The sequence below is a fragment of the Spermophilus citellus genome (assembly GCF_964194105.1).
Source record: "Spermophilus citellus genome assembly, chromosome: 3".
In the NCBI taxonomy this organism is placed as follows: domain Eukaryota; kingdom Metazoa; phylum Chordata; class Mammalia; order Rodentia; family Sciuridae; genus Spermophilus; species Spermophilus citellus.
The window spans coordinates 201,908,448-201,920,322 of NC_138184.1; the positions used below are offsets into that span (position 1 = coordinate 201,908,448).

Sequence of the window (11,875 nt, forward strand, 5' to 3'; positions counted from 1 at the left end):
ACACTGGGTAGGAGTGGGCGAGAGGAGAAGCTTAAATGCAACTACAGAACAGCACAGATTGATATCAAGGAGACAGAATTTAAGGGCACTGGGCTGGGGCACTTGCCTAACATATATAAGGCCCTGGGTTCCATTCCTTGCTTCACAAAACAAAAATATATAAGCAAGCAAAACATAAGGGCCTTAAAAGGTCTTTGGGGGCTGGGGCTGGGGCTGGGGCTGAGTGATAGAGCGCTCACCTGGCACACCTGAGACACTGGGTTCGATCCTTAGCACTACATAAAAATAAAGGTATTATGCCATCTACAACTAAAAAAATACATAAAAAAAAAGGTCTTTGGTAGGAAGAAATGGTTATGAAAAAGGGCTCAGTGACAGGAAAACAAGGAGGGTACAGGGGAAACAGTTCAGTGGTAAGAAGAAGACAGCAGGTTAAGAATACCGACCAGGGCCTTAAATCATAGGAGAAACCATGGGAGCCCTGGTATTAGTTAAAGGAGAAAGTGAAAACTGAAGCTTTATGTAAAAGATACAAGCTATCTATCAAATTTAGAAACAAATAGCCCAAATATATACTTTTTGTTTGTTTTGTTTTTAGGTATTAGAGAGTGCACATGTTAGAATTCTACCACTAAGCTACATCCCCACTCCTTTTTAAACTGTATTATTTTGAGATAGGGTCTCACTAAGTTGCCCAGGCTTGCCTCAAACTTGTGATCCTCCTACCTCAGCCTTCAAGTAGCTGGTACTACGGGTATATGCCACCCTGCTCGACTATACTAGTTTAAAAATAAATGGGGCTGGGGATGTGGCTGGGGCTGGGGATGTGGCTCAAGCGGTAGCGCGCTCGCCTGGCATGCATGCGGCCCGGGTTCGATCCTCAGCACCACATATCAACAAAGACGTTGTGTCCGCCGAGAACTAAAAAATAAATATTAAAAATTCTCTCTCTCTCTCACTCTCTCTCCTCTCTCACTCTCTCTTAAAAAAAAATAAATAAAGTCCTCCTTTTAATAAATATCTTAATTAAATACTCATTTTATCAATTGGCTATTCTAGGATTTTCCTAAAATCTGTTACTTACTGATGATGAATCTACTCCAAATTCAGTACAACTCAGAAGTTTCTATTTAATACCATCTTTGGATAGAAAGTCTTACATCGTTTAAATAAAATAAGTAAATACATGGTGAAAAATACATTTTAATCCAAAAGTTTTGACTATCAGCATTTAGAAAACTATTTTCAATGGTATTTACAATCAATTTTACTGTAACTTTTGTGAACAAAGAGATGACCATATACATAGAGCCATCTACAGTGCCTGTTCTCAACATATAACAGTAATTATATAGAAAAAGGGTAAGGGTGTGCCACAGTTACAATCATTATGATCAGATCAGGGTAGAGGAGATAAGCATTTCCCCCCCACCCCTAACATTTGTCGCTCCCTTACTTAACTGATTTGCACTTGAAGCATACACAGCAGACCTTCCAAAGCATGCTATTAGGAGTCCATGGCAGATGGCTTAAGTTGGGGTAGGCCTACCAATCACTTTTATGACTGCCCAAGCAGCACAGGTTTTCTGGGTGCTCTAGTGAAGGTGACATCTGCACTGCAGTCTATGGTTTGACCTTAAGTCTCTGTTTGACAGAGAAGGTAGATGAGACAGTGAAGAGCAGCTCTATTGAGAACAACTGAATGGTTTCAAAAAACCATTTGCTACAAAAAAATCACATAAAAGTTTTAAAAAGTCTGGGCTAATAAAATCATTTAGGAATCACTCCTTACAGTTAATGCTGTCCAAAGTCTGTCACAGCATTTTCTTGATGAGGAAATACGTTTTGTGTGGCTTTATGACACATACAATTGATAACAGATACATTTGATTTAAGCTCTTGATCAGAAACCTAAAACTTAACTAATACTTATATAAAAATAGAATTCATTTTATGAGCTACTAACAATAAATTATGAAGAAAAATAGTCATACCTGTTACTAATGGTCTCCCAGGAAACTGTGTAGCCTTTGCCTGGGAGGATATACATACAAAATGTAATATTTACCTTCAAATATATTTCATTATTTTCTATTCCTTGTAATTTTCTAAGTAATAGGTAATAAACAAGCTAATGATTACTGGGTATTTAGGGGAAAAAACTTTGTCATTTTTCCATGTAAAAATTTCATGAAAGGAACACATGTATATCTCATAGTAGTATGATAGATGAAAACTGGAAATCCAGTTTTAATTTTTTTTTTTTTTTTGAATGCTGGGGATCAAACCCAGGGGCTTCAAACATGCTAAGCAAGTACTCTACCACTGAGCTATATCCTCAGCCCTGGTTTTAATTTTGTAACTACAAATGGTTGGCAACTGTTTCCTTAATAGTTATTGCTGGAGTAGGTCCAACATGAGTCCATATGTAGCCCTTCTCTGGTCTGGTGGGGACTGTAGGAAATGGTGATGACCGTGACTTGAAATACTCAGAAGGTGCATGGCAAACAAATTCCAAGTATTCCATCTTCCTTGGAAGATCTTCCTCTGGCCCTAAAAGGCAGCCAATAGAAAGGTTAAATACATTTTTGAACATAACAATCATTTTCATAAAATGTTAATATTTTTAGTTACTAGGAGAAAGCACTCTTGTTTCAAGGACTAACATCCAGTCAAGATGTTGCTCTGAAGTTACCCAAAAAAGAGCAACTCAACTGAGAAAGGATTCTAAAAATAATACCAAACACTTACATAAAGTTTGTTACATGACTGCACTGTTCTAAGTACTTTACATATATCAGCACTTTGAATCCTCACAACAAACTTCTGTTGTGGGCACTATTATCCTCGTTTTGCACATGAGGAGAGTGAAGCAAAGAGATTAAAGAATTTGCTAAACTCAGACAGGTGGTAAATGGCAGGGATGTGGAACTCCTGTAGCTCCAGATTTTGTGTTTTAACCTCCAAGATGTGCCTCCTCCAGCACTAGGAAGTACCTCAGACTTTGGGGATTAGGAAGAAAAGATGGGCGAGGTGCCCTAGATGTGCTTCTGACAATCATGGCCTCTTCTGGGAAGCTGTCCCATAAATAAGGTAAGTGAAAGTCTGGTGTTCTAAGGTACTCATAAGCAGAAGACTAGAACTCTTTGGTCATGTAATAAAATTGACATATAGGTGAAAATAACTGGGCTATTGTCCTGGGAGGTCTCAATGAAAAAAAATGCAGAGATTTTTCAGGAAGCAAAAGTAATGTATGCTCATTATAAGAATGAAAATTTCAGGATAACTTAAGAAATTTGGATACTTTTGCGCTGGGATTGTAGCTCAGTGGTAGCGTGCTCGCCTAACATGTGCAAGGCCCTGGGTTCGATTCTCAGCACCACATAAAAATAAGTAAACAAAATAAGGGTACTGTGTCCAGCTACAACTAAAAAATATTTTTTAAAAAGAAATTTGAAAACTTTCAATATCATATTAATCATAAACTTGTAAATATATGCCAAAAACTGTTTGCATCACATCTTTTAACCATTAATGATAAAAGGCTTAGGAATGCCATGTGGTATGTACAGGGCTGTATATTGAGAATTTATTAAGACTTTAGAAATAACTAGGATAGTTCTCTTAGAAATTGTTTTCAAATTGATTTTTATAAGTAATCTAAATAATATAGTTCCTGAGCAATAATTTTTGAGGGAAGGGGTACAAAACTCAGGGGCATTCGACTACTGAGCTACATCCCCAGCCCTATTTTTATTTTATTTAGAGACAGGGTCTCACTGAGTTGCTTAGTGCCTCGCATTTGTTGAGGCTGGCTTTGAACTCATGATCCTCCTGTCTCAGCCTCCCAAGCCACTGGGATTATAGGTGTGAGCCACTGCACCCGACAGCAACATTTTTTTATATGGTTTAATTCTGGAACACTCAGAAAAAAATCTTATCCACATCATTTTTTTAGTAGGTGCACACTGCTGTAACCCAAAGTAACTAAAGGCACTCAAACCCCAGCTATATAAACTTTCATATTTCCTACAAAGATCTCCACTTTTTTGTGCTTAATGGCTATGCCTTTTTTTTAATGGGATTTGTTTTCCCAGCCTCTTAATTCATATGATGAGGGCCTAATCCTCCAAGTAGTGGTATTGGAGATGGGACCTTTAGGCAGGTAACTGAGGTTAAACAAAGCCACAAGGACCTTTATGGATAAGATGATAGGATTGATGTCCTTATTAAGGGACACCAGAGAGCTTTCTTTCTACATACACAGAGAGAAGAAAGGTTGTGTAAAGACAACAAGAAAGTGGTCATCTGCAAGACGAGAAAGCCTCATTACACAACAATCCTGACAGCACCCTAATCTCAGACTTCCAGTCTCCAGAACTGTGAGACAATACAGTCTGTCATTCAACCAATGGAGCCTTGGTATTTTGTCATGGCAGACCAAGCAGACTTACACATTCTTTTATATAACATGGCAGAGTTAACCGAGTTCCAAAACCTGTGCCATTTGTCAAACTCACCTATGATATAGGATGCAGGATCAAACCGGTCTCTAGGGCTGGAGAGAGTGGGAATGAGCCATGTCAGGGCTGCACTCTTTTCACAATATTGGTCCTGGATAAAACCCCTGATCTGAGCATAGTAGGGCTTTCCATCTTGTTCATCAATCACAGAAACAACATCACCAATTTGGTAATACACTCCCTGAGGGAAATAAAAAAAAAATCCCATATTTAAAATAAAACTGGAACATCACAGCTATGAATGAAACTTCTTTAATAAGAAAGCAGGTTTTGAAAGTAGTCAATAAAAGGTCTAACAAATCCATGTTTATGATGATACCAATTCTAAACCTGTCTACATATTATATAATCATTATTCCCAAATTATCATGATTACATTTGTTTATTATAGGCACGCAAACAAATATATGATAAATGAAAATTAATCCAAAATATGTAACAATTGGAATGTAAAACTGCAATGTAAAGATAATACCTTAGTGAGAGATTTTGATAGCAAGCATTGCCAGGCACATAGTAGGTGTTTATTAATATGTTTTGTGTATAGCAGACTCTCCTTATCTGTGGGACATACATTCTAAGAACCCTAGTACATGCCTGAAACCTTAGGCCTGTGACCCTAACCTTCTCATTTTATCAAATGCCTTGGACCCTCTCCCAAGAACTTGTAGTGTCTGTTAATCTCCACCACTGCTTAAGGCATTTCAGAATCTCTTGGCCTGCTCTACCCATTAGATATTATGGTCCACATCCTCCATCAACCCACACCCAGACTCTCTCCTTCTTACCCTTCCATACCATCACACTGGCTAGGATGACTTACCTAGCCTTACCTTTTCCTGGCTCCACACTATAATTAGCATTTTAAGGACAATTCAATGATATATATTTTAAAAATATACTTAAGACCCTTATATTTCCACAGGTAACCTTTCCCACCTCAACTCTGGATAAACCACCAATGGGGGAAAACAGTTTAGAATGGAACAAAAGCATAACTGCATTTTATGCAAATACAGAATAGCAGAGACACTGAGGTTAAACCACCTTTTTTTTTTTTTTTTTTTTTTTTGTACCAGGGATTGAACCCAGGGGCACTTTAACTACTGAGCCACATCCCCAGCCTTATTTATTTTTTATTTTGAGAGAAGGTCTCATTAAGTTGCTTAGAGCCTTGCTAAGTTGCTGAGGCTAACCTCGAATTTGTGATCCTCCTGCCTTAGCCTCCCAAGCCACTGGGATTACAAGCATGCAACACTGTGTCCAGCAAAACACCATTTTAGTAGCATATTGTACATCTGGTCCAATTCTTTCAGGAACACCACAGAAGCTTACCTTGTGGAAGATTGATTCTGCAGTGATTATGGTAGAAACAGACTCAGGTGCTTTGATAGGCTATGAGAAAAAGTAAAAACATTAGCATATCCATGTATGTCTGCATGTACGTGTATACAGGCATTTTTTACAGTCATATATAAAAGATTCATTTCAGAAATTCTAAAATTTACTGTCCAGTAACAAAAACAGTAATATAAAAGATAAGTGAATGTTCTGAATGTTGTGGCAAAGTCCAGTCTGAGTATTTCCACTATTTCTGTTACCATTAGCTTAAAAGTTACTCAGAAACAAAGGCAAGCTTCTGATTATGCTGCTGGGATCTAACACAAAGTACTCTCAGAGACACATTAGACATTAACATCTCAATTATAAAAATATACTGGGTCTAAAAGCCTGCACATGACAGAATGGAAGCCATGAAAAATAAGCAAGTGGACATAAGTGAAAAAGTGTCTCTTTGAAGTCATTTTTCATCTCAGTGATGGAACTTGCCAGGATAATCAACATCATCAATTTTATAGCAAGTCTGAACTAAGGCTTTAGAAAATTTCTTGGGAGTTCTTAATAACTTGCCACCTTCCAACCATCACTGAAACCTCTTAAGTTGTAATACACTCTTCAATGCCACAGCATAGAAATTTGGCCTAACCCATGTATTTCTACGAACATTGAAGAAAGGAGTTGCAGAGAAATTGATAATATAATCATCAGAGAGAATGGTTTGCAGAACTTAAAAGGAAAAAAAAATGCCTACAATACAAACACTGTAAATGAATACTGACTTAACATGTTTTATCTAATCAACAAATCCCTTTTTAAGAAAACTAAATTATAAAAACCCTAAATTAGCAGCATTTATTCTCATTAGGAATCTGTAATCGGGCTGGGGATGTGGCTCAAGCGGTAGCGCGCTCGCCTGGCATGCGTGCGGCCCAGGTTCGATCCTCAGCACCACATACAAACAAAGATGTTGTGTCCGCTGAAAACTAAAATAAATAAATAAATATTAAAATTAAAAAAAAAAAAAAAAGAATCTGCAATCTACATAAGAACCTATCCCCAAGCCCCTCTGTTTTATAAATCAACATGCCCAACATCAGAAATGCTTTTACCAGTAAAAGAAGCATTTCTGTCCTAAAAAGAATACCACACTGAGGCTTAAAAAAAATCATCTACCTGGATGGGATGACACATGCCTATAATCCCATCTATGTTGGAGGCTGAGGCAAAAGGATGGTAAATTAGAGACCAACCTCAGAACTTAGTGAGACCCTGCCTTGAATAGAATAAAAAGGGCTGGGGTACAGCTCACTGGTAGAGGGTTCCTGGGTTTAATCCCCTGCATCACAAAATAAATAATTTTAAATTGTCTATAATATATTGCCCATTGTCCCAGGTTCACAAAAATAAAACTTACTGCAACAAAAATGTGCTTTCAACTATATCCAGTATAGGTTTTCAACAATCTCTTCAATTTCATATAGCAGAAGAGGAGACAAAGGATTAGAGAAAAATGTTATTCAAATCCATTAAATTCATCATCACAGGAAACATTTTCTGGGGCTTTAACAACAACTGTATATGGAAATGATTAAATTCCAGTATTATTATTTACTTAAATCTTTAAAGGATTTTTTAAAACATTTTCCAAGTGTACCGGGCCATATCAAGAATCATAATCTCTTCAATTCCTCTCCACAGAGACCCTGACAAAAATATTTAATATTTTCCAGAGGAAAGAAATGAAAGTTATAAAAGCTAGAGTGTTATTAATATTATAAATAGCAAGCTTCCTGAAACATAGCTTATTTGGGGGTGAGTCTGGTCCACTCCCCAGAATACTACAAATGGGTTCCCACAAGCAGCAGCCACATTCAATACTAAAAACCAAAGCAGTAGCAGAACACAGAACACACATCATCATCATAACAGTAAAAACACTGTCCACATCATCTTACATTTTTTAATTTAAAAATATGTCTTCTCCCTTTTCCTTTAGTAGAAACTTTCTTTTCAGCAGCTGGAGCAGATTTGTATTTAGTGTTTCTGAGCCGCGCAGACCTCCTGTGAATTTCCTGCTTACTCTGTTACATAAACAAATAGAGAAAAAGAGAATAAAAAATGTAGAAAGGTCGACGCCCTGATACAATCATCCTACGAAGATCCCAAAGTACACTTTGTAAGGATAAAAAGATTAAGGGCGAGGGCAGGAAAGCATCGCCAGAACCTCCAAAAAAGTGGGCTGCTTCCAACAGGGCAGGTGACAGGAGTAGGTCGTCTACGTCAAGGCAGGTTTTTAGGTTGAGGCACCTCCTACAGTGGAATGGCTGTGCTGCCACTTACAATGACAGAGTCTTACTTAACCACAGGATGTAATATTTGCCGGGAAGAGGTACCGGGCGCCCGGGGCTGCCAGGAGGGGCAGGTGAGCTCACCTGCTTGCCGCCCCCGCCCCCGTTGCTCTGCGGGGGCGCGGCCGAGGTGCTGGCGAAGGTCGCCGTCCCGAAGCTCCCGCCACCGCTGCACCCAGTTCCGCCGGCCGCCCCCGAGCCGGCGCCCCCGCCGCCCGCGCCGCCCCGGCCCGTGCAGTGGTGGCAGAGGATCTCCCCCTGCGGGCCCTTCTTCCACATGGAGGACGACGTGGTCTTGCAGCCGCTGCAGGTGGGCTTCAGGCCCAGCGGCATGGTGGCCGGCTCGGGCGGCCCCCGCGGGCGCAGCGACACGGGAATGGCGGCCGCCTTTCTTGGCCGCCCACTGGTCGGCCCGCCACCCCGGCGACACGAAGAACGGCGAGGGCAGGGATGCCGAGCTGTCGACACCAGGGCCTGGCCACGGCCACTGCCCCCTGCAGGCGCGGGACAGGCTCCGCCCGCCCGCGCCCACCACCGGCCCTGGGCAGTGCACAGCACCGCGGGGCGGGGCCTGGCCTGTGAGCTGCCCGCGGAGGCTTCCGGAGATGGGGGGCGGGGGCTCGCGCACCAACTACCTCACCGGAAGTGCCCCGCCGGAATTACTTGGCCCTCTCTGCAGTTCAACCTGCTGTCGCCTGGTGGAGCAGTTCTCAAACTTTTTGGTCTACTTGCCGGGTGAAATAGGATTCCCAGTTAAATCTAAATGACAGATGATCGAGTAATTTTTTTAGGCTGAGTGTATTCCTTGCAAAAATCGTCTGAGATTAAAATTTAACCGAGAATCCTGTATTTTTATTTGCTAAATCTGGCAATCCTATTCAGGTCCCCTTTTAGACTCTTAAAAATTACAGTTTGGGGCTGGGGCTGTAGCTCAGTGGTGGAGCGCTTGCCTAGCATGTGTGAGGCAGTGGATTCTCCGCACCACATTATAAATAAATTTAAAAAAAAAAAAGGTCCACTGATAACTAAAAAATATATTAAAAAAAGAAAAAAAATTACAGTTTGTCACCCCCCCCAATATGTTGGTTTATGTGGATTATGTTCATATATTTTTATGTGGTGGGAGTTAAAATTGAGACATTTTGGGCTGGGGTTGTAGCTCAGTGGTAGAGCACTTGTCTAGCACGTGTGAGGCACCATATATAAATAAATAAAGGTCCATTGACAACTAAAAAATATATCTAAAAAATTAAAAAAAGAATTTAGACATTTTAAAGTCTAAGATAGAGAGCACACGTTCATTAGCCTTTGAGCAATGATGCCATCGTCAGCCTCTAAACAGAACACCCATGAGAAAATGGGACTTGAAAAGACAAATAGCTGGCTTAGCATTGTGGGGAAAGAGTTTTGACTGTGAGAGTATCCTGAAAGGGTCCTGAGACCCAGCCACAGGCACTGGAGAACAAACAGCTGGCAAGGCGGAGTGGCTAGGAGAAATCAAACCACCTTGATTATATGTTGCTCATCAGTGCTGGCCTGCACGAAAAGGGTGTCTTCAGTCTCTCTTGGTGAATTGGTGATTGCATAGCCCTCTTCACAATCCCAGGTTTCCTACCCTTGACATCCTCGGAGAGATCTTGAGGAATATGTTGGAGGGAGAGGGAAGCATGTATTAAGTGCCCATGACATCAGAAAATCTCATGTAGGTTCATGACAACCTAGGAACAAGATATCCCTACTTTACCATGAATGGTGATTGCTATTTGGACGTGGCTGTCATCACAGCCTGGACCCTGGGTCCCTTTTCTGGGCAGGGTAGAGAGCTTCAGAGCACCAGGGTTTCCCCAACAAAATAATCTTCCAGAACTGTTACAGGGAGTAAACCAACTGTAAAAGGGGTTGAGGAGAATAGGTAGAGTGCCGTCTCATTTCAGAGCAATGGTGAAGGGAGGGGTTCAGAGCATATCCTAAAATATGGCCCTTTCGAATTGTAATTCTTTTGAGTTGAGGGCAATGAAGCATCAGCAATGGAGCTTTCTACTTGAAGCAGGATATGAAACCTGCCTTTTGCAAAGTGTCCTCCCTGTGTTAGGCAGAGAAGAATGCCTGTGTTCCTGTTACCAGAAAGAACTGATTCCCACATGAATCTGCAAACAAATTACTAAAATTTGTAACACTTAATTTTCTACTAGTGTCCCCTATATATTTTCTAGTATCTTTCCCACAGTCTACCAGCTGAGCCCAAGCCCTGTAGTCTTTTCACATTACCACAATTATTCTTTGTTTAAAAGACCACATAAGTTTCCATCACTTTTTTTGGCGGGAGGGATGGGGGGGTTGGGGGGTTGGGGTGTTGAGGATCAACCCAGGATCTCGTGCATGCTAGGCAAGCACTTAGCCACTGAGATACATCCTTGGCCCTTCCATCATTTTCTTAAAGAAGGCTCCTGTGCATGTAAAAATATTAACTAAAATGTGTGTGCTTTTCCCCTGTTAATCTCTCTTTTGTTAATTTAATTCTCAGGCCCAGTCACAGAACCTAAGGAAGTAGAGGGAAGATTTTCCTTCCCTGCAATGTACTCTGTGAGGGACTCTATGACATTAAATCCTATGCTAGTCTATCTCCTCCATCTGACAGTGTATACCACTGTTTGTATGTCAGCTATAAGTTACTTTCTCATTCATTGAAGATCTTGACCCCTGGTTCACCAACTTCCTTTCTGCCATAGGACGCCATCCTGGGCCTGCATCTCAATTCTTTCTCATCCCACTCAGGTCATGCCCCATCCTGTCTGCTTTCCAATTCCTGGCTGTACCTTCTACCCCTCTGAGATCATTAGGGAGATGTATACTTTTTTTCCTTTAATTTTTTTAACAACTTATTCAAACACATACTGTAAAGTACCCAACTCATACTTGTACAGGTTAATTATTACAGAGTAATCACATTCCAGGGACCAAATGGAGAAAGAGACATAACTATTGCAAATGAGGTTCTTTTCTTTATCGAGATAATCACTCTGATGCTGTTGATTTTATAAATTTTCTTTATTAGGCAAAGGAATTTCCTTCTGGTCCTGTATTTATCATGCATGTGAGCAGTAGGAACATGAAGTTAAGGAGATAATTATCTAAACTGGGCTCACTGTGCTGACCCCCACATGCTTTCTTTTAAAAAGCAATTAAATTGGGGCTGGGGATGTGGATCACGCGATAGCATGCTTGCCTGGCATGCTTGCGGCCCAGGTTCGATCCTCAGCACCACATACAAACAAAGATGTTGTGTCCGCCGAGAACTAAAACATAAATATTAAAATTCTCTCTCTCTCTCTTAAAAAAAAGCAATTAAATTGCAGCCCTTCCTGGTGATGTTCCTCAGGAAACAACCTATTATCTGCTGGAGAAATGTAATATTAAAATTCTCTCTCTCTCTCTCTTAAAAAAAAAGCAATTAAACTGCAGCCCTTCCTGGTGATGCTCCCCAGGAAACAACCTATTATCTGCTGGAGAAATGTAGACCCTAAATGCTGATAAGAAGATTGCAAGTTACCCTGATGGGGGGGGGATCTTTTGTAACCCTTACACAGACCAGGTTCCAGAACTCAGGGAGGTTAGGGTAATTCTCCTAACCATAAAATCTGTGAGAATAAGTTCCAGTTAAAA

At 40.6% G+C, this 11,875-nt stretch overlaps 1 protein-coding gene across 1 annotated transcript; it reads right to left on the reverse strand.

Moving 5' to 3' along the window:
- Positions 1-1,105: 1,105 nt before the first annotated feature.
- Positions 1,106-8,783, reverse strand: GATAD1 (GATA zinc finger domain containing 1). Its single transcript, XM_081285945.1, has 5 exons — positions 8,297-8,783; positions 7,820-7,945; positions 5,859-5,918; positions 4,521-4,704; positions 1,106-2,553 (listed from the first exon to the last, which is right to left on the reverse strand). Exons 1-5 carry the CDS (start codon positions 8,543-8,545, stop codon positions 2,363-2,365), a joined length of 810 nt encoding a protein of 269 aa, XP_081142071.1. The 5' UTR covers positions 8,546-8,783; the 3' UTR covers positions 1,106-2,362.
- Positions 8,784-11,875: the final 3,092 nt, after the last annotated feature.